Source organism: Lactuca sativa, chromosome 1, assembly GCF_002870075.4.
Source record: "Lactuca sativa cultivar Salinas chromosome 1, Lsat_Salinas_v11, whole genome shotgun sequence".
Lineage (NCBI taxonomy): Eukaryota > Viridiplantae > Streptophyta > Magnoliopsida > Asterales > Asteraceae > Lactuca > Lactuca sativa.
The window spans coordinates 11,850,875-11,875,061 of record NC_056623.2 but is presented as its reverse complement, the minus strand read 5'-3'; the positions used below and the strand labels follow the sequence as shown (position 1 = coordinate 11,875,061).

The 24,187-nt window shown below is 37.4% G+C and overlaps 1 protein-coding gene across 1 annotated transcript in view; it reads right to left on the bottom strand.

Annotated features, from left to right (window-relative positions):
- The window catches only part of LOC128126981 (uncharacterized), a 30,748-nt gene extending 16,311 nt beyond the window's left edge, over nt 1–14,437 (bottom strand). Inside the window, exons 1-5 of the mRNA XM_052765154.1 lie at nt 14,392–14,437; nt 14,210–14,320; nt 13,519–13,794; nt 13,067–13,261; nt 12,857–12,946 (exon numbers count right to left, since the gene is read on the bottom strand). Of these exons, the coding sequence (XP_052621114.1) occupies nt 12,857–12,946; nt 13,067–13,261; nt 13,519–13,794; nt 14,210–14,320; nt 14,392–14,437 (718 nt within the window). The remainder of the gene's footprint in view (nt 1–12,856; nt 12,947–13,066; nt 13,262–13,518; nt 13,795–14,209; nt 14,321–14,391) is intronic.
- Between the last annotated feature and the right edge of the window lie 9,750 nt (nt 14,438–24,187).

The window sequence follows — 24,187 nt, the reverse complement described above, 5'->3', positions numbered from 1 at the left end:
CGTGTTGGTGAGCCCAAACGACATCACCACGCACTCGTAATGTCCATAACGGGTTCGAAACGCGGTCTTCTCCACGTCCATCTTTCTGACCCTGACCCGATGATACCCAGACGTCAAGTCTATCTTGGAAACCAAGATGCGCCCTGTAACTGATCGAAAAGATCGTCTATCCTTAGGAGTGGGTAACGGTTCTTCACCGTCAACTTATTCAACTCCCGGTAATCGATACACATACGGTGCGAACCATCCTTCTTCCGGACGAAAAGTATCGGTGCTCCCCATGGAGAACTGCTAGGTCGAATGAACTGCTTCCCCAACAGTTCCTGTAGCTGCGACGACAACTCCTGCATCTCTGGTGGTGCCAATCGGTATGACGCCTTAGCAATAGGGGCCGCACCTGGCACCAGGTCGATCCTGAACTCGACCTGCCTCTCCGGAGGTATCCCTGGTAACTCCTCTGGAAATACATCTGCGAACTCCCTGACCATCGGTACATCAAAAACCGAAATCTGATCCCTGACTCGCGTATCTACCACATACGCTAGATAACCTGTACACCCGTGATGAATGTACTGTCGTGCCCTGGCAGCTGAACAAAACCCTGATCCCACTCTGGTGCCCTCGCCATATACAATCGGTTCTCCCCCTCTTGGGGTTCGAACTACCACTCGCTAGCCCTCGCAATCAATCATAGCACCGAACCGACTGAGCCAATCCATGCCCACAATCATGCATACCTCCCCCATGGGAATCGGGATCAAATCTATTGGAAAGGACACCCCGAAAATCTCCAAGTCACACCCGATAAACTGAAGAAGCAAAAACCCCGTGTTCGTTGGCAATAGACATTTGCAACGGACACTCTAACTCGCTCATTGGCGCACTGAAATCCCTACTAAATGACTGAGATACGAAGGATCGACTCGCCCCCGAGTCAAATAAGGCCAAAGCAGGCATAGAGTTCACTAAAAACGTACCTAATCACAGGTACAGCAGATAAGCATACGACAGATATAGTAAATGAGATAAAGGACAGAAACATACCCGCAACCACGTCCGGTGCTGCCTTGGCCTCCTCGGCTGTAAGCTGAAAGGCGCGCCCCTGAGCCTTCGGGGGCTCTGCCCTACCCTGCCTCCCATCGGTAATCCTCAACGTAGCCGGAGCTGGAGACTGTGCCGGCCTGGCTGCAAGCTGTGGACAGTTGGTGTTCACGTGACTAACCTGATGACAGTGGTAGCAGATCCTCATATCCTGAACTGGGGTCGTCTGACGACAATCCCTCGTAAAATGCCCCTCCTGGCCGCATTTGCGGCATCCGCTACCGGACTTACAAACCCCCGCGTGTCCCTTTCCGCACTTGCCACAAGTGCGGATCTGATGTCCCCCTGTCCTGGAATCAGCGGTCTTAGACCGCTTTAGCGCCGGCTGTGTCTGTGCTGGGGCCCGACCCTGCTCTCTCAGCTGTAACTCAATCTCAAGCTCCCGCCGCCTGGCGGCCTCCTGCAACTCCAGAAGCGTATCACAATGCTGAGTCGCCACGAACTGTCGAATATTCGTCTTGAGCATGCTCAGATAACGAGTCATCTGAGCTTTCTCAGAAGCAAACTCCGGGCAGAACATCGCCCTCTCAGTGAACATACGAGTGATCTCCGTCACCGTCTCCCGATCCTGTCTCAACTCCAGAAACTCCTGAGATAACCGCTCCCGCTCGACTCGAGGAAGGTAGCGAGCGTGGAACATATCCCTGAATTGCTCCCAAGTAATAACAACTCTCTGCTCGTCTGAAAACGACACAGTCATCAATCTCCACCAGTCCTTTGCCCCGGTCCTTAGCAAGTTCAGGACACATCTGACCTTCTGGTCAGTAGGTCACACGCATGTGAAGAAACATCCCTCCACGTCCGACATCCACCTCATCGCTTTGATGGGGTCCTGGGTCCCATCAAAAGTAGGGGGCTTCGTGTTGTCGAAGTCCCGATACTGAAAAGTCCGACTGGCTCCCGCCCCTGCCGCCGATACAGTTGTTGTAGCTGCCACGGCAGCCGCCTCGGTGAGGGCTGTGTAGCGATCATCAAAATACTCCACCATATCGGTCTTAATAGACCCGAACATCTTTGGCAACTCGACCCGGAACAAAGCAGCAACCTCATCATGCAGGATCTCCCGGATCCTTTCATCCATCTCATCTGGCCTCATTTGGCCGATAGTCTCGGGCGCTGTCGGCGCCCCCTGTCCTCCCTCTCCCTCTCCTTCTCCTGATCCTGATCCCGAACCGGATCCAATCACAAAGTGCCTGGTCATCACCATTCTGAAACATAACACAACGTATCAGATAATCCATATACATAACTGGTAACCAACTCCCTACTAACCCTAGGGATTATGACTCACTTGCTACGCGTATGGGTCCTGTGCTTTCAGTAGTACGGGCCCATACTACCTTCCACACCTACCCATATTTGTCCCAAGTATCATCACAACGCCCCAACAATATACATAATCATAGCGACCACTCAGGGCTCACTCCTAGAGGAAGGCTAAACATCTCGTAGTCGGCAGACTCATCCCAAACAACCTATCCATCCATGAAACTTCCACCAACCCTGGAGCCCTTGTGTATGCCAACCATACATAAAGCTGGACCCTATAGACTTTCGAATACTCGGTCCTACTCTAAGCCCACAACCAGACAAGGAACAGGAAATAAAGCCTACCAAACATTCCCAGGCTATAAGATCTTAATTATGTACAGTCGTGATGCATACACTAAGCAACTACAGTAATGATGTTAATTTCATATAAGGAAAACCCTTGGCTATAAGGCATCATATAACCAAGCAATTCTATAATGCAATTCCTGAAGATCCCTAGCCTAGTACTAGCATGCTGTTCTATCATATCACATAATCAGATAACTCGTATGGTATTTTGGGGTCTACTACCTGGCTCTGGCTGATCGTACGCCCTGCATCCTCCTTTATTTATCTTGAAAACCATTAAAATTATTTTGAAAATCTTTCCTTGATTTGAGACTGGATTCACACGAGTGTTCCTCCAATTCACTCGAACCAAGGCTCTGATACCAACTTGTAACACCCAAAAATTTTGAACGAATTGAAACTTTCAAAACATGTCAAGTTCATCAAAACATTACAACTTTGTTTTCAAAATACATTTTTATCAGAGTATTCCCAGAAACATAAACATAGTCGGAGGAGCGGTACGATCATGCCTTCGCCTTGCCGCGATCACCTGAGGTACCTGAAACAATGAACTGAAACTGTAAGCCCAAGAGCTTAGTGAATTACCCCTAAAATACCAATGCCATACGGATATAACTGTATTATATCATGTAAACATAGTAGCGAACAATACATCATGCGTAATGAGCCATCAGTCTGACTGGACCGAATCCTGGTCCTCAGTCTATCTGGACCGCTCTCTAAGCCCTCGGCACGTCTGGACCGCCCTCCTCGGGCCTTCAGCCTATCCGGACCGCTCGTTGGGCCTTCGACCTGACTAGATTTTTCCCGGCCCAGGCCTGCAGTCTACCCGGTCCGCCTAGGGTGTCTTGGCCTACTGCACACAGCAGGACCTGCCTCAACCCTTTCCCCAAACCAACAAACATGTGCACATAACATATAATCATCTACAATCCTCAACCAGACAAACAGTCTAACAGATCACATAGCATATCAATATCCTAACCAGGATTCCGATCTAACCGGTCACTAGCATAACATTACCTTATATCCCGGGTATCGACATTAGCCGGGTCTCTAACACATACCATCCTAACTACCAGGATGCAAACATAGCAAAGGAATCACATAACAACAACTACCCGGATTTCCATCCGATAAGGGCCGGCCTTGGTGCCGTAGACCGTGTCGATATAGTGAGGATAACTCACCTTGCAACTGTCGTCTGAACTGGAAAACTCAACTCCCGGATCCAACACGAACTCCACCACCTACAGATACGTAACCCCTTTTTTATAAATCTCCAAATTACCAGAATACCCTCAGAAGTCAACTGGTCAATGCTTGGGTCCAAGTCAAAGTCCATAGTCAAAGTCAACAGTCCATGTTGACTTGACTCGTCGAGTGCAGATCACCAACTTGTCGAGTCCTTCCTGAACTCGAGAAGTCGTGAAATCCTTGATTGGCTAGTCGAGTTCCCCTTTAACTCACCGAGTTCATACGTGTCCAAGACTTTTAGTAGAAACCCTAGCCGACTCGCCGAGTCCACGAACGACTCGCCGAGTTTAAGGCAATCTTTAACTGACTCGCCGAGTTGTTCATCCACTCGTCGAGTTCAAGGCCATCTTTAACGGACTCGTCGAGTTGTTCATCCAACTCGCCGAGTCCTTGCAGATCTTTATCCATGCAGATGCTTTTTAAGCCATGGCAAGGTTCCAGATTACAGATCCAAGCTTCTTGGGCATGATTATTGTTGGATTAGTGTCTAAGTCCATAACTATTTTGGTATGTACTTGACCCGATGGTGCATGGTCCTTTTGGGTTGCCTTCACCAAAGCAACTTGATTGGAGAAATAAATAGAGAGAGAGGTTATTATGATTTATTACTATGTTATAAGAATAATATATTAAAGGAGAAATCATATTTGTTTAATTAATATTGGTCAATAATTAATTAAGAATTAATTTTGTGATCAAGTGTAATTAATTAAACTAGAGGGGTTGAATTGTAATTATGTGATAGTTACAAAATAAGGTAAGGATTATCTTATATATATGGTGAACGAATTTGAGGTGTAAATCCCTTAGAATTCGACTAGGATAAGGGTTTCTAGGACTTATCTTATGGTTGCTTGGTGGACAAGCAACTAGATAAGGATAAGGACTAAAACCTTAATAAACCCCCTAGGGCTTAGGAATTCGTCTAACCCTTCCCAAGAGGTCCTAAGGACGAATTCCTACCTCCCTCCTCTCTCTTTATACCTTCTCCACTTGCTTATGGTGTTTGTAAGCCATTAGAGGAGTGACACTTGTGACTCTCAGCTTTCCAAGGTCAATTCAAGGAGGAATTGGATTGTTATTGCTATATAACAATCAAGGTATGTTCTTAAACCTATTTACATGTTAATATTGATTTTCATATGCTAGAATTAGGGTTCATAGTCTTGGATTCAAAGCACGTACAATAGAGAAACCTAGATCCAAGCATTAGGGTTTGTATGAGCACATAGGATGTCTTATGACCAAAACCCATCAGTGGTATCAGAGCCATGATTGGTTTCTATTCTATTGTATTGATGCTTGATGTAAATGAAAATCGTGTTTTGGCCTCACTGTTCGACCTGACTTGGCGAGTCACTCTTGGACTCGGCGAGTCAGCCCTACTCGGCGAGTTCCAGAGGGTGACTCGGCGAGTCGGTGCGTCAGACAGTGCTTATCTCGGGATTTCTTGCTGTTTTTGCATTGGGATAATTACCTTATATGTTAGATTAATATTAATCCGATTATATGATATATTTGACTATATTTTTAATCTAATTGAAGATATTTATCAATTAATAAGATAATTGTTTCCTTATAAGATAATTGATTAATTATTTTAAGTAAATTGATAAATTATTTTGCAAGAAATCATTAAATATGGATAATTATGTGATTAAATGTTAATTTGAATTATTTGATCCTTGTTGTTGTAAAAAGTTTCATATTTGGCCTTTATGTTTTATAGTTTAAATTTGAACCCCAAAAGTTTTGTTGTTTTGAAATTTAAATAGTTGAAACCCTAATGTTTTGAAAAAAGGTTTCAAAACTTGCCCTCAAGTTTTGGAATTTAAATTTTGATTAAATAGTATAATTTTGATGCATATTTAAATTCTAAACCCTTATGGTTTGAAATGTTTCAAAACTTGCCCTCAAGTTTTGGAATTTAAAAGTTGATTAAAAGTTTAATTAGGAATGTTAAATTCTAAAACTCTAGTATAGTTTTGAAAAAGTTCAAATCACACCCTTATGGTTTTATTAATTAATTAAGGTGTATAATTAAAAGAAGTTTAATAAATCCATAAAAGTTTAGGTTTACAATTTAATTGAATTAAAAGTATAATTAGACCATCTAGTATTTTAAAAGTATAAAAATACACCCTATACTATATATAACATTAAAAGTCTAACATTATATATATGTATGAGTAAAAGTCAGTCTTACCGTTAGTAGGCCTCATTCACGAAGCTAGTCTGTAAGGGGTGTTTAAGGAAATTGCCTATAAAATGGCGATTGAATGGGTATCCACTCTTACCCACCGCACTCTTGACTAGTGGAGGGTCGTTAGCCGAACGGGTAGGATAGGACGAAACCTTCCATTATAAGTATAATGAATTATCAAAGTAACTAAATGTTTTCATAAAATTCCCAATCTTAGTTACTTAGGCAAAAGTGAATTGATGCAATTCCATGAAATTACACTTTGTGCCCTTGCGAAGACGTTAGTGGAGCGTGTGTGGTTTACCGGCACACTAATTGGTTCTAAGCAAAGGTTGCAAAGGGTGACTCAATGTTTGTCACAGTTCGGTGGAGCGTGTGTGGTTTACCGGCACATCGAATAGGTGACTGTAACATGTGAGGGCACCATGTAAGTTTGCATGGTTATTCACACCCGCTTTGTGATCCTCAGCATCCCAGTCACAAACGAGAGGGGCATATCGAGATTTAAACATGCCATTGAAAGTTCAATGAATCTCAAAGGATCTAGGAGTTTTCATAGATTTAAAACTTTAATTTCTTTTTCGTTTTTCTTGGTGGAAATTAGTGAATCGTCATTCACTTACCTTCAAATGTTTTGCAATTAGGGTTACGACATCCCTCTCCCGAGTTGTAGAATATTATGTTGGGTCCTAGCCTTAGTATCTCATTTGGGTGATTTACTAAGGACTCAATCTATCAACTAACTTGAATTCGTTTTCTCCCGTTTTGTAGATGTCAAAGTTCGACAACTATGATCTTCTCAAATCCCGTGGAACAAGCATTCCACATGAAGATGGTATTCCACGATTCGATCGAGGAACAAGAAATCATGCTTCACTTCCTCTACCTCCTCCAATTGTTCTCCCTAACCCACAAGATCGAAGAATTGAAAGGTTCAACATCACTAAAGCCCTATTGGAAATGAAACATGAAGATGGTAAGCCCGTGTGTGCCCACGTTCTAGGAATGAAATCACACATTAATAGGTTGATAATGTTGGGTGTGTCATTCCCGAATGAGTTGGCTGTGAATTGGGTTTTGCAGTCACTTCCAGAATCATATAATGAGTTCAAAAGAAAGTATTATATGATGGATCATGACAACAACCTCATTGACCTAACTTACATGCTCATTGCTGCTGAATCAGAAATGATTTGGCGAAGCAATGGAGCGTATTTGTTGGGAGAGTCAACCGACCATACTTCCGAGGACGTTCTAGGAGAACCGACCTGCGTTTGCTGCCAAAAGAAAGGGCGTTGGATACAAGTCTGCCCAAAGAGCCTGAAGAGTCCAGAAGATAGGAGAGTCAAAGAGTATGGCTGCGCTTCAGGTAAAATCCACTATCTAACTCAATTAAGTTCCTATTCATTGATTCTTAATACATAATGTGATAAGACTGCATATAAATGTTTTTCAGGATCGGTGAAAAGAAAGGAAGCTTGGTGAAAGAGCAAGAAGAATCTATTCACAAGGAATGGATCTTGATCGCATGGACTTGAAGATTAGATTTTGAGCTTAGATAGTTATGATAGAGTTGTTAGAAATTTTCTTTTGAAATACATAGTTTTCAATGGATTTTGCAAGGACAAATGCTTTCCGCTGCTTTTATAAATAAAATAAATTTTCGTTTGACTTATTTGTTTGTTTATTTCCTTGCAATGAAATCATTATGAAAATTGGTGTTTGCATATTTCTACAACAAATGGATATGATTCTCATTTATGGTGTTTATGGAAAAATCGAGAATTTACCAAATAGGGAGAGTTTCTCATCGCCCAAGTTTCAATTGGACAGAAACTTGGAATCATGCAACTTGGTTACACGATGAATGAGAAATTTCGTATTTGGAAATTAGACTAATTCATTGACAAAGAGTCAAGTGAAGGACTAGGAGATCGAGTACACAAAGTTGTGTGTTGATCAAAATCCACCATAAGAGTAACAAGATATTCGTCATAATTTACTAAAGGTTTAGTAAATATGATTATACTTATAAGATTAAGTGTAATTCTGAATTGATTGAAAATGTTTAAATCAACAGCAGAACGAATAAGAAGAGTCAAGTAGGCAGAAAGATAAAAGTTTCTCCGTTCTAAGAAGAAGGGAGAGTAGCTTTTATGATTTATGATAGGTCTTAATGATTAAGAACCATATCTCAATTGATCCTCTAAGTGAGTCTTAGTACAATTGTATGTCTAAGAAGAGGAATCAAGAATTGAAGAAATGGTTAAATCAATAAGTCAATCATACTTCGTTCCAAAACAAGTCTTAAAGTTAAGATTGTGGCAATGAGTGAAAAGTTTTAAAGGTTTATAACATTCATAAAATGTGGAAAGTTGTGATGTCTTGAATAAGACAAAGAACAACTTGGACCAATTTATGAAGTGTTTTGATAAAAGCTACACTAACTCTTGAATATTTTTTTGTCAAGAAATGGTTATTGACAAAAGAATCTTATATGTCAAGGAGTCAGTGGGAGTCTTAATGGTCTTGAAAGGTTTCAAGAACAAATCAAATAAACCTTATCAATCATCGCTAGCACACGAGTTGAGGTTTACAACCTATCGTGTTGACATTATTTTGTTTCGGTGCTGTTCCAATTGAGTTAATTATGCATGTGAGTTCTGTGAGTTCTCATTTTGAACGTATAAAAGGCAAGACACCTTGATCAATGAAAGGTACATTGATAGGAAAAGGTGAGCTGCTTAACTACTTGGAAAACGTGGTGGGCAGCTGTGCTACCATAAAGGCAAGAAATCAAGATTAAGAAAGTTCGGTCCATATAAGTTTGAATTTGTCGTAAACTTTGGTTTTAACAAATTCACATGGATAAGAACACATACACCGCTCAAATCTAAGTGTCATAAGATTTCCTCCTTCATGAAAATGATTGTGAGGAAATGCTTTCACTAAGAAAGATTTTAAGAAGATAGTGATTGTAAAATTGCATTCTCGAATTCAATTATGGTTACGGTATCCCTTTCCATAATTTGAATTGTGAGGTTTGGCAATTAGTCTTAAGTGTTTAGACACACATATGAACTATCGAAGGCAAAGGTGTATAAGTTCAAAAAGTCTTGATAAAAGATTATCAAAGCATTAAGTATTAGAAACATCAACTTAAAAAATTCAATAAGTATTGATTTTTGAAAGTCAAGATGTTTATGAATACATGTCGAAGCTAGTGGGAGCATAAGTGTTATGTTTTATAATAATCATCATGATAGTGGGAGCATAAATGTTATGATTGTATGATTATTAAGGCACGTATTGCAAAGTTGGCAATATTAATTATAGAAAACAAAAGTCATACTTTGCAAAGTTGTAAGAGTTGAAAAGTTGTTTTGCTATAATTAAGGGAGAGAATATTATGCTTCATTTCAAATCTAAAGGCTTAGGTTGTGGAATGTTAATAAAATTTAGTCAAAAGTACATAGTGTGTTCTTAAAATTTCGATTATGATTACGGCATTCCTCTTCACAATTCGAATTTTGAGAACATAGCAAATAAAACATTATGCGTCGTGTCCCATACGCTTCGGGTATAGGATCAATTGAAAATGCTTTAATGTTTAACCATTCTAAAATTTTCCAAATTTCTAGCGCATTTAGAGGGAAAAGGGACAAGAATTGGTTTTGACTAAGATAATTAAACAACTATCAAAGGACAATCCAAAGTTCGACGAGGATTGGTCGCTTGTGAGTAGTTGGAAGTATAGTATTGGAAGATATGGAAATGTTCTCATATTAGATGGACCATATCAACATTATTAGGAATAGATAAGATTCTATTAAAAATAAGTTGTCATATGGAAAATATGGAAATGTATCTATATTAGGAAGTAAATATTGAAAATCTATGTCTAGATTAGAAACTATTATGCAAAAGGATGTTCAAAGGAATGTACTTTGAAAGAGAGACATCATATCTAAGGAATTGTCTTGTAACAATCTCCGATAGAGGACTTTGTAATATCATTGGCAATAGTCTTTGTGACTTTGGTGCAGTGACATTACGAAAGGATCATTGCATAAAGTGTTAGAATCTAGCATATTCTATAAGTATCAAGAATTGATATTCTTACACTTATGGAAAAAGGATTTGGAGTTGTAAAATGAGAAAGATTGGAAATGTGTTCAATTGATCTATTTCACAAAGTAAGAACCATAGGTAAACATTGTGTGCATGCTGGGAGCATGAGACAAGTGTTGGAATTCAAGTAAGAAGTTGATTAACCGAAACGACAAATAATGAGTAATCAATATGGTGATAAATAAAAGGTGTTTTATTTATACTCAAAGGTTTGAGGCCATATGGGATTAGTATTATTCTTGTGTTTCACTTTGCATGTTTTGACTTCCAGAATAATTGAGTTTATTAAGAATAATCGAATTATTCGAACGGGCCACAGTCATTCATATGTTGGAAGTAGATATGAATGAAGACTGTCGTGAATTGGTGTGTGGATTGTCTAAAAGAGTATTAGACATAAGCAAATGTTTGCTGCAACGTTCATGAGTGCTTATAAATATGATTTGAGCATTGGATCAAACCCACGCTCACTTGGATCACTCAATGAATTGTATCACGAGTGATTGGTGAGACGATAACATCTTATATTCTTGAAACCGAGATGTGTGAGTTGTATCTTGCAAATCGGTTGCACATTGATAATATGTAAACGCACTAGTAACTTGGTGTTATAAAACATATTGTTGTGTGTAATTCGGTGCGTGAGTGCAAGCGAGCATTGTATCAAAGTTTATCCGTTCCTTTTATTCAAAGTAGAATAAAAGCGATATCTTTGGGCCCCTCCATGGTTTAGTGATGACAAACGTAAATGCTCGGCCGGGCTAGGGCTAATTTGATTTGTTCAATTGGTCAGTCGTCATAAATCAGAAATCGAGAAGTAGTACAAAGAGAATGATTTGAAATCATATCTCATATGATATCTAGAATGGAGGAATATATGATCCCTTATCTAAGGACACGCGTATTTGATATGATCAGAGTTGACAGCGGATTTGGAAAGCTACGATTTCAGATCAGGATCTGAAGTCATACGCAGAATAGTTGTTAAACTTATCCAAGTAGGAGACTATTGGATTAGTGTCTAAGTCCATAACTATTTTGGTATGTACTTGACCCGATGGTGCATGGTTCTTTTGGGTTGCCTTCACCAAAGCAACTTGATTGGAGAAATAAATAGAGAGAGGTTATTATGATTTATTAATATGTTATAAGAATAATATATTAAAGGAGAAATCATATTTGTTTAATTAATATTGGTTAATAATTAATTAAGAATTAATTTTGTGATCAAGTGTAATTAATTAAACTAGAGGGGCTGAATTGTAATTATGTGATAGTTACAAAATAAGGTAAGGATTATCTTATATATATGGTGAACGAATTTGAGGTGTAAATCCCTTAGAATTCGACTAGGATAAGGGTTTCTAGGACTTATCTTATGGTTGCTTGGTGGATAAGCAACTAGATAAGGATAAGGACTAAAACCTTAATAAACCCCCTAGGGCTTAGGAATTCGTCTAACCCTTCCCAAGAGGTCCTAAGGATGAATTCCTACCTCCCTCCTCTCTCTTTATACCTTCTCCACTTGCTTATGGTGTTTGTAAGCCATTAGAGGAGTGACACTTGTGACTCTCAGCTTTCCAAGGTCAATTCAAGGAGGAATTGGATTGTTATTGCTATATAACAATCAAGGTATGTTCTTAAACCTATTTACATGTGAATTCTGATTTCCATATGCTAGAATTAGGGTTCATAGTCTTGGATTCAAAGCATGTACAATAGAGAAACCTAGATCCAAGCATTAGGGTTTGTATGAGCACATAGGATGTCTTATGACCAAAACCCATCAATTATCACATAAAGTTGCAAACTTTACGTGCATGCAAGGCTTTAAGACTCTTAAATGGAAAAACTAAGCTTGCAGTGAAGTCTCACACTTGAGGGAAGGCTCCTGCTAGGCAAAGCTGATGACTTTATGGATCTAGAGGTCAAAGGGAGTCTAGATCTGAAGTTACAACTTCAGATCATATCTTAAACATAGGGAGCCTTTCATAATACTCATCCAAAGGAGGTTAAAAAAGGGATGAGCTAAAGGAACAACTTAATACCTTCCAAAGAGTGACAACTGATGAATCTCTTAGCTCCCCACGAGTTCCAGGCCTTGATTTCCTTGTTTCCCCAAGTGTTTCCTTTTTTAAAGTTCTCCCTCCAAGCTTGAACACACCAAAGGAACACACACACGATTTAGGGTTTGAGAGGGACAAGGGGCAGTACGGGGGAGGCCAATGATCCTTTAAATAGGGTGCCAAACACCGAGGTTTAGGGTTTCATCCTCCAACTCCTACTCGTTGAGTCCCTTATTGGACTCGGCGAGTAGGTCACTTAAACGTGCGACCCAACCCGCTGCTACTCGACGAGTAGGGCAACCAACTCGTCAAGTAGGCCTTGAAAACAAGCAAATTATTACATAACATAGATACCTGAGAATCGGGGTGTTACAACAATCAAACATGTTAAGCAAACTGCAAATGGAACGAAAATGAGAACCCCAACGTGTATCATCAAATCTTCTTAATGTCCCAACTTAATTCAATCTTTTACCTGATTCGATTTCACCTAGTTCCAATAATTGTTCAATCTTAGTTGCCTTTGCCTTTTGTAACTCATCATGACACTTACTGGAAGCACACACTACATTAATTAAAAAAATTAAGTTTGTGAAAAATTGGTGACAGGAATAATTTCCCTTGAAGCAGCTACCAAGGCTAGTTGTAATCTATGAGTAAAGAAATGGACTATATGCATAAGGACAATCCTTAAGAACAAGTGCTTGTAATCCGTTCCATTCCCCTCTCATATTACTAGCACCATCATAACCTTGGCCACATATTTTACTAACATCAAACTGATAGTGCAAAAGTTGTCTCCTCATATTTGTTTTCAGGGTTAATGATAAGGTTACCCTAACTTGAACCAAATCCAAGAAGCTTTCTCGTATGATCCCTTCTACATCAACAAATCTCAAAATATCTCAATTTGCTCTTTTTTAAACTCATCCCGCGACTCATCAACCATGACACAAACGTATGAATCACCCACTTCACTATGAATATGCTTTCTAACTTTATTTGCAATAATACTAAGAATTTCTTTTTGAATTTCTCCAGAAGTATAGTTTCAATTATAAAGAGCTTTCTCTAATATAACATTTGCAACTTCATCATTATAAGATGCTAGAAGTTTTAGTAGTTGCAAAAAATTACCACAATTTTGGAAATTAGGAGATTCATCATGTCCTCGTAAAGCACACACTTGAAATGTCAACCAACGAGCCGTGTCAATCGAAGCTTTTACTCGTAAACGATTCTTTAATATTTGCGCTTCATTTTGCTTCACTATAATATTTTCAATGTGTGATTCTTGGTTCATCAAGTTTTCAGCGAATGCAACATTATTTCTTTGTTGTGAATAGCGAATGTGCTTCAAGAATGCACCATTTTTCCCATCATTAACTTTTTTCCAATTGTCAAATCCTTTAACTGTACGTAACAGTAATATAATATATATGTTACATTAGTTTAAGAGTAAATGCATCATAACCATGACACACACTTGGTTTATCGTTAAATTTAAAAGAAATAAAACAATAGGATGCATGTGCTGTTGGAGAATATTCTAACCAATTAGGGAAAATGTTGAACCAAGAATATTGGAATCTATGAGGATGTTTCTTTGAACCTTTAGCATGATACTTTTTAAGACGTATTTGGAAAGGTCCTAAAGTCATATAAGCGCATCTTATTTCTTCCCTTAAATTAACCGGATAATCCCACATTTGTTTAAGTATAGCGGGCTCTTTCTAGTTGCTTAAGATCCACCCCATCAGGATTTGATTGTGTAGCTTCAGAATATCATTATCTTGTTAATTTTCATGTTCTTGCAGTTGTGGTTCACTTGTTGAAGCTTTGTGATGTTTAATCTCTTGATTTTCATCACAAATTTCTTCATTATCAACCTTTCTTTTGAAAAAAGAATGACTGGTTTTTATATTTCCCATGATTGTATCTATAAAAATCAAAATAAAAAACAATTCATTCAAAATCAGTTAATTAGCCATTCTGCCCTTTAGCTTATACCACATATTAGATTAACATAAGCAAATAAACAATTCTCATCACTCATCACTAATTAGTTGAACCAAGAAGAGAATATTTAACAATGTGTAATTAGTTGATTCCTAAAATTCCAACAACAATCAAATATAGAGGAAATATTCATATCTGTTCATTCTAGAGAATAAGACAAAAGCAACAAAACAAATAGGCTCCTGAACAATTCCAACTTTCTAATTCCAAGTATCCAATAACTAAACAAGTACAACAATAGAAATTAAAAAAGAGAGAATCCCTGATTGATTACGTGAATTAACTGAATCCAACAACTACAGCCGAAGTGTCGACTGCCGAACAGGAGGGAGCATACCTGAATTGACTGATTACATGATTTTCTTCACTTCTGTCACAGCTCAACAACAACAACACTGCAGTAAGTGACGGTGGTGAATGGCGGAACCGACAACTTCGATTTAGTGATTAGCGAATAGCGATTAGCGAAGAATCGAGGATGGGGTCTGGGGGATTAGGGCGGAATCTTTACAGGTTAGTCGATTCACGATTCAATGATGGTCGATGGAATGATTGCTTCTCTATCTCTCTTGGATCAGACTTGACAAACGAACATTGGATTAGGATGGGCCACAACCCAACACTCACATTATTGGGCCTATAAATCTGAAAATTAAGCTTACGTAAAATTCAAGGTGAAGGGGGGGGGGGGGGGAGGGACACAACCCCTCCTGGCCCTATAAAGGATGCGCACTGCTTCCCACACACCTTCGGCTCTTAGGCTATCCGGTATGGATACGCGTGAGAGACATGCCACATCATCAAGAAACCCATTCCACCACATACCTACTAGCTTTGGGGGTGGTGTTAACTAGTTGACTTGTAGTGAACAAGAGAGAAAAAGAAGAGAGAGAGAGAGAGAGAGAGAGAGAGAGAGAGAGAGAGATAGACACAATCAAGCTCAAACACCTCCGCGACCTTCCGCACCCACTCCACAAGACACCACTAGGTCTTGGGGTGGTGTTCATTAGTGGAAACTCCTCCACATAGGATCCACATAAGATTAAGACGTGTGAATATGCCTCCATATCGGAAGGCCTTAGGTGGGCAAAGAACCACACATTTGTGGTAAATACTGATGTAGTAAAGTAATAAGTATCATACTTTAAACTTTACGTAGCAGGAAGTGGAGTTTCTATGGCATCGTTACCTCCAGCCTAAGACTGACCAATACTGATGTAGCGAAGTGATATATCATATTTTTTGGGTAAGGAGCTGTTGGTGATTTTAGTGTCACCATGTTATTTTAAGTAACTGGAACCAACATGTGAGCTAAGGGGCTTCATGATTTGTACTCTAATATATGTACGGGGTTGTGTGGAGTGCACACATGTATAAGATCGAGTCAGAAGCCGGTTCGACGACTAGTCGGGGCTTCGGGGGCAGCACCCCCGGGTTCGGGGTTTCTAAAGGGGCAGCGCCCCTAGCGGGGTCCAAGGGGCAGAGCCTCTGGCTGGGGTCCCCTAATCCGGATTAACATTACATGCTTTCAAAGCAACTAATGACGGCCCAACCCTAATGAAACCGTAATCTTGTTTAATATATAAACGGCTCTTTCTCTACAGAAGAGGGTTACGATCTTAAGTTCTCGTTTTTCATCATATATTTTCACAGAATCCTTTAGCATATTGACTTACGTTTTATGTGCCTAGAAATATCAGTTCGGAAAGTGATATCACGATCCAAGTTGGTATTCAGATCTCCACCACATATCCTAAATTTACTACGGAACTGTGGACCCTTAGAATTTCATTGTGAACGACTCCAAAATTTTGACGCTCCAACCTCTACACATCGACCCCATGAACGCTGCTGTGATTAACCCTAAACTCAATGAAAGTTTTTGCGATTAACCCTAAACTCAATGATGCTGCTGCTATTACTATTTAGAACGCCACTATTTTTCTGCATTGTGTGCTCGACTACGACCCTGGTGAGTTCTTTGACTCACTTTCTCCATTTTTGTTGATTTTGATTGATAAAGAAATCGAGTTTCATGTGTACTGATGTTTGTTTTGTTGAATTTTATTGGGGAAATGCTTATGTGATTCTATACTCTGCATATGTTTATTGATTTTGGTTAATTACGGTTTTTTGTGTGTTGATAAAAGTTTTTTTTTTACTCAACATCTTGTTTATCGATTAAAGTTTTTATCTTTGTCATCTTTTTTGTTAATTAAACGTGGGTAAGTAGGGGAAACCACATATTGGGATGTGCTGCAATTGGAATTGGAAAAAGAGCAGAAAGATTTCCATCAATTCATTGACATTTCATTTATCTGGGTTTTTATCTTTTTAGACATTGATAGATTTTACTCACAGTTGGTGATTTAGATTTTTTGACAAGCAAAACAATGAAACAAAAAGCAGATTACAACAAAGAGATTTGATTTAATTAAAGTGAGTTAGCCCTCTTTCTGAAGTAGTTTGAACTTCGACGCATGTCTTTATTCACTCCCTTCATCTGCATGTTTGGTAATTATGTTGATGTTTGTTTCTTGCGATCTCTTTTGAAATGATGATGATGATTAAAGTTTTTTCCGGTAATTTTTATACCGAGAGCATCTCCAATCGTGAAGTTATAATAAAACTTAAAACTTTTGCGACATTATCATTCTAATAACTTAGATCCACACATGTACAATGTCACTCTTTCAAAGTTGCCATATCAATTTTGCAATAATCATCCGTATCAATGAAATATCAACACTCTTTTAAAATAGGGTTCACTGGACATCAACAACTATTTTATATATTTTTAATAAAATTTATGTATATATTCTTAAATATTAATAATTAATAATTATTTAGTAACAAATTAACATAAAATACAATTATTTAGTGATACAAACAATTAAGTATATATATATATATATATATATATATATATATATATATATATATATATATATATATATATATATATATATATATATATATATATATACACTACACAACGTAAATAGATACTTCTCCAGAAGTCAATAAACAAAGGTTTATTTAAAAAAAAATACGATTCATTAATAAATAAACAACCTAACAAAAAATTGATTTTATAAAGTTGATACAATGATCTCTAAAATAATTTTGAAATCATATATACTAGTAGAAACAAATATTGAATATTCATGTGAAGATTGTGGCTATAATTTATTATAGACTTAAAGTAGTTTTTTTTTATAAAAATAATATAATAATATTAAAATGACCCACAAATTACTTACTTTCGCAAATCTTTCAAAGTGTGAAAGACCAAATCCAACGTGGCATTCAATTTGGCTTTGCAAGGGCTTTGCAAGCCCCGCTGTGGATACTCTTAACCTATAATTAAATAACAACTCCAATGGTTAACCCTTTCTAATAGGTTTTTTTTAATAAAAATTTAACTAATTTATCCATATCTATCTAAAATGTTCTATAAAACCCTTTTATTTAATTTTTTTTTCTAAACACACATTATATTTTAATGTTATTAAAAATATTACAATACATTGTTTCAAAAAAATATATTACAACATATCGTTCGAAAAAATTAATATGAAAAAACTATTACAGAATAGTTATAAAAAATATTGAAAAAAATTACATAATCATTATAATTTTATATTCATAAATGAAAAGTTATTAAATATTTAATAGAAATAAGTAATTAGTAAATAAATAAAAAAATATTTACAACTAAAATATATTTAAGAAGGTAAAATAAAATATAATTAAAGTATGAGGAGGTTAAATGACAAAACCTAAAAGTATATTTACCACTCAATATAGACTATCTCTTTGATTTTACAATTTCTATATACTCAGAATATGTAAGTTACTTTTTCATAGATTATAAACAAATTAATTGTATGTTTATTTCCCTTGCATAATTGTGATCAAATTGTTATTCGAATAATATATTTATATTTATACCTTATATGATGATGAATACATCTTAATAGTATTATGAGTTTTTTAGTGGTTCGAACATAAATCAATTTAAACGTTTTCGTGAAAAGGGAATTATTAAAAAATCGATTTGAATGTTTTCTTACCTATTTAAAACAATTTTGTAATAAAGAGTTTAGTAAAGGACAATTTTGTCATTTGACAATTTTGTCATTTGACACTGTTTGAATTTCAAATCCTTTGCCCAACCAAACATAAATACGGAGTATCGAAAAGTATTGAATTGAAAACCATTCCATTTTTGCCAACCAAACAAGTGATTGGATTTGACTTCCTTCGATTTTCAAAACCTTCAAATTTCAACCCTCCTTCGAAAACAATCTTCAAATCAAATACTCCATAAGGATTACCAATAGGGATAATGACTTGAAAGGGTAACAAACTTTCGACTTTTGTCACATTTAGTCACTAAACTTTTTTTCGTTATCTATTTGCCATTGAACTATTGAAACTGTTCATATTTTACCCTTATGACCGGCTGTTACCGGTCATAAGGGTAAAATGTGAACAATTTCAATAGTTTAGTGGCAAATAGACAACGAAAAAAAGTTTAGTGACTAAATGTGAACAAAATGGAAAGTTCGTTTCCTTCTAAAAAGTTCAATGACTAAATGTGAACAAACTTCCTATTGTATTATGTTTTAGCAAATTATTTATTTTTGTTTAATTGTAGCAACATTTGTTGATGAAGAAATCTATGAAATAAAAAAACAAAATGTAACATCCGGATTTCCAGGTATCATAATTTAAGTATTTTTCTTTTGAGTTAAGAAGAGAGACTCGACGAGTTGACGCCTCAACTCGTCGAGTAAGGTCGCGACTGATGACTCGGATTAATGAATGGACTCGACGAGTTCGTGTTGTTGGCAGAAACCCTAAATCTTTGGGCCCGAGCCATATTTAAAGGCACTTATGACCTTCAATTGCGACTACCTTTCCCATAAGTGAAAACCCTAGTGAGCTTGAGTGTGTAGAGTGAAAGGAAGAGCTATCTTGAGCTTTTTGGTGTGATAGATCTGGACCCTTCTAGGTCCAGAGAGCTGAGAATATGAAACTTTAGTAGAGTAAACCTTGGGGTTCGAAGTTAGGAAGCATTTATGGTATTTTTATGGTATATATAGTTATTTTCATCTTACACATAGATATGAAGTATTTTATATAAATTACGTGCTATGTGTGCATATTATTTGAATACTTGCTGTCTATGCTGGATGAACGATTTTATACATGTTTTAAAAGATTTAAACGATATATTTATTTTATATCTACAAATATGTTGCGGATGAAACATGGGTAGATGAAATAGTTGGTGTGTGATGAAATAAAATGATAGAGATAGGAGATGATAGAAAGGTGATGATAATTAGGTAAATCGATGATGAATAATATATGATGTAGGATGAAAGGAGATACCATAACCTTAACCAACAATGTGGCGATGTAGTCATCTATCAGAGTATAGATGGCGACCACAGAGTATTCTAGACAACTCAGTGGAAACACCAGCAGACCCATAACATGTAGGTGATGAATTACGAGTTCAAGCGATGTTGTAACTACGTATTCATGCGATGATACTCTAACCCCTTACTATGAATTACGAGTTCATACGATGTTGTAACTACATATTCATGGGATGTCACAAATTCCGCATGCCAAACTAATGGTCATAATTCACATCAGTGAGAATGGTTCATTTTTTTGTAAAACCAAAATCAGATTGGAAATTTTGATTTTTTATTTTGGAAAATGTCAAACCATTGGTTTTTTATTTCGGTTTTGGTTTTTTGTTTTTTTTAAATATATTTTCAGGGTTCTGTTTTTTTTTTTTTTTTTTTTTTTTTTTTTTTTTTTTGTTTTTTATTTCATAGATTTCTTCATCAACAAATGTTTCTACAATTTAACAAAAATAAATAATTTGCTAAAACATAATACAAGAGAAAGTTTGTTCACATTTAGTCATTGCACTTTTTAGAGGGAAACGAACTTTCGATTTTGTTCATATTTAGTCACTAAATTTTTTTTCGTTATCTATTTGTCATTGAACTATTGAAACTGTTCACATTTTACCCTTATGACCGGCAACAGCCGGTCATAAGGGTAAAATGTGAACAGTTTCAATAGTTCAATGGCAAATAGATAACGAAAAAAAATTTAGTGACTAAATGTGACAAAAGTCGAAAGTTCGTTACCCTTTCAAGTCATTATCCCTTACCAATAATATGGGAAAGTAGATTAGTCTAAAGGTTTATAGATATACCCAAAAGTAAATTTAATCCTCGGAAAATTAATAATCATGTTTTTATTTAGCAAATTAATTTTATATTTTCAAAAAAATAAATTTAAAAAGCGAGAATAAGTGAGATGTGACTATTTCATAGATGAAAAAAGAAGCGAGCTTCTCTCTCTCTCTCTTTTTTTTTTTTTTGAACCGACGAGAATTTTATTAAAACAAGCAAGGCAAGATGCCAAGCAAGCCACAAACCAAAATCAATTACATTATGAAGTATAAGGGGAGATCCCACCTCTTGACTAAAAGGCAAAACTACAAAATACTAAAGGGATTATTACACCAAATCACCCAATTACATTTCCCGATTTTTCCCCTATATTTGACCCAACCATAGATCAAAGTCATCGCATGGTCCGCCGTTGATGAAGGTTTTGATGGAACTTGATTGAATATCCGGTTATTTCTCGCCAGCCAAATACACCACATTACACCATATACTATACTTATGAGTATTTTTCTCTTCTTAGGGCAATTGCCCCATTGAGATGCAAAACTAATAACCTCCTCCACAGTAGAGAAGAGATGGAGATCTAATCCACACCATTTCGATATCCATTTAAAGGTGTCGTTGGCAAACATACAATCCACTAACAGATGGTCTGCAGTTTCCTCCTGATTCGAACACATTGAGCATAGAGTTGAGTTTGTGTTGACTCTCTATGAGTTAAGGCATCAGCAGTCGGAATTCGTCCCAAACAGGCTCTCCAGATAAAGACTAACACTTTGATTGGAACCATACTACTCCATTCCATTCTTTTTATTGATTCATCAGTAATAACAGAATCGATTTGATCCCTAAGGATATTCACTCGAAATACACCATCTGTAGCCAAAGAGAATTTCCACGAGTCCTTAGCATTTGAGAAGGAAAATGAGTTAATAATCTCCTTAAGTTCTTCAAGTTCAACGATCTCAACCAGGGCCGAGGGGGTCCTTTTCCAATCTACAGCAAAACCGTAAGAGTTTCTCCGTTCAGAAATACGTGCTGATTTACGCTTTTCAAGCTTGTAGAGGTTTGGGAATCGGAGGGATAATGGTGACGTGCCTAGCCATGCTTCGTTCCAGAAGTTTGTGTTCTCCCCTGTACCTACAACCACAGAAAACAAGTTATCTGGAACAGCACCCATCAATTCAACCTCCGATTTTGCCATCACTATGTTATTCCACACGCCTTTTATTGATTTTTTTGACATCATCGACAACGGCTTTCTATGAAGGTTATGCAAACCGGTGATAATTTCTTTCCACATGGAGTTTTTTTCATATTTGAGCCGCCATATCCATTTAACCAACAATGCAATGTTGAGTGCTCTCAGTGATCCCACACCGAGTCCTCCCTTTTCTTTATGAGCTAGCACTTTTGACCATGCAACCCAATGAATTTTTTTTCTTCTCATCATTACCACCCCAAAAGAATCGTCTACGAATTTTCTCTAGACTATTAATCACATTACACGGAGCCTTGAATATTGAAAAGAAATATAAAGGCAAGCTACCCAGCAGTCCAGCACGGACTTTACAAGGGTGAGTCGGCCTCCAATAGATAGCGAGCTAGCTTTCCAACTTGACAACCTGGCGTGAACACGGTCAATAATTGGCTTCCAATTTTTTGAACGGTTCATATTTGCTCCAATAGGAACTCCTAAATAGGTAAAAGGGAATGACCCTGCATCGCATCCAAGAACCCTCGCACTGCAGGCTAATTCTCTATCAGATATCCCCACTCCATATACCTTTGACTTATAAAAGTTGACTTTCAACCCGGAGGTCGCATGGAAACATCGCAAAATTCTTGCAAGATTTTTAAGATTGCTTCTCGGCCATTCCCCAATAAAAAGTGCGTCATCGGCATAGAAGAGGTGTGTCAAGCAACACTCACTCTTAGGGATGTGAATTCCATGAAAAAGGGATTTTTCTCGAGCTTCGTGTAAGGCAATGTTGAGACCCTCCATTGCAATTATAAAAAGAAATGGTGATAGTGGGTCGCCTTGTCTGACTCCTTTAGAGAGTGGAAACTCCATGGTAGGAGAACCGTTTACCAAAACCGAAGCTCGAGCTGAGGTCAAACAACCCGAGACCCATGACCTCCATTTACATCCGAATCCCATTTGCTCCATAATTGAGTCTAGGTAGCCCTAGTTGACCGAGTCAAAGGCTTTGTCAAAGTCAATCTTCAGAAAAAACATCTTTCTTTTTTCTTTTTTCGCCCAAGATTATACTTCATTGATTATAATAGGCCCATCAAGAATGTTTCTTCCTTCAACAAATGCCGTTTGTGTCTCGCCGATGATTGAACCAATGACTTTCTTAAGTAGAAAACTTAGAGCTTTGGCAATGATTTTATATAAGGATCCAATAAGACTAATTGGCCGGAAGTCATTCAATGTCAGCAGGTCTTTTATTTTGGGAGCCAAAGAGATAAATGATGAATTACAACCTTTCCCAAACCAGCTATTGGTTTCAAAATGTTTCACAAATAACATGATATCTTTAGCCATCAAAGGCCAGAATGTCTTCAGAAACTTGAAAGTAAATCCGTCAGGTCCAGGAGCCTTCTCACTTCCACAGCCATAAATTGCAGCTTTGATCTCCTCTGGACTGAATGGTTTTTCAAGTTCAATACAATCTTCCAAACTAAGCCTTTTGAACTTTGGGTTAACAAATTTTGGCCTGAAAATAAATGGTTCCTCAAATTTGGACTTAAAAAACCTCCAGACTTCCTTCTGTATCGGCTTCACCTCTGTTTCCCAAACACCATTGATAATGAGACCATGTATTCTATTTCTTCTTTTTTTGTTTTTGATCACACCATGAAAAAATTTGCTATTTTCATCGCCTTCTACTGTCCACTTGACTTTGGATTTTTGTTTTAAGTCAAGCCGCCTTATATCTTCCATCTCAATAAGTTTCTTCTTCCCTTCACGCCACTCACTGATTTCAGCTTCCGATAAATTACGTGATTCAGCATTGCTATCTAACTCCAAGACTCTTCTTTTTAATTCGTCAAACATTTTCATCTCCTTTTCATATTCTTTTCTTCTCCAATTTTTAATGGCATTCTTTATGATACGAAGTTTGGCTGCAAGAGTTTCATCAAGAAGGCCACTTCCCGTGAAGGAGTTCCAGGCTTGACAAACTATATCATCAAACCCATCCCGAAGAAGCCATGAATTAAAGAATCGGAAGGGGGCAGGGCCAAAGTCTCTATGATTCGAAATCAGAGTGATCGGTGAGTGGTCTGAGTGTTCTCTCGGATGCGCAGTAACAGAGAAGGGGGGTGTGCAGAAATAAAGTTTGTACAGTATAGAAAACGGTCTAACTTACTTAACTTTATACCATCATCCCACATATGGGTATATTTTCGACCGCCCATGTTGTGCTCTAGAAGACCCGCTTCCAAAATGAAATTGTTGAAAGCATCTGCAGTATATGGACAGAATATCGAATTTAGTCTCTCCTCCGGGTATCTCACATAATTGAAATCACCAAAAAAACAACCACATT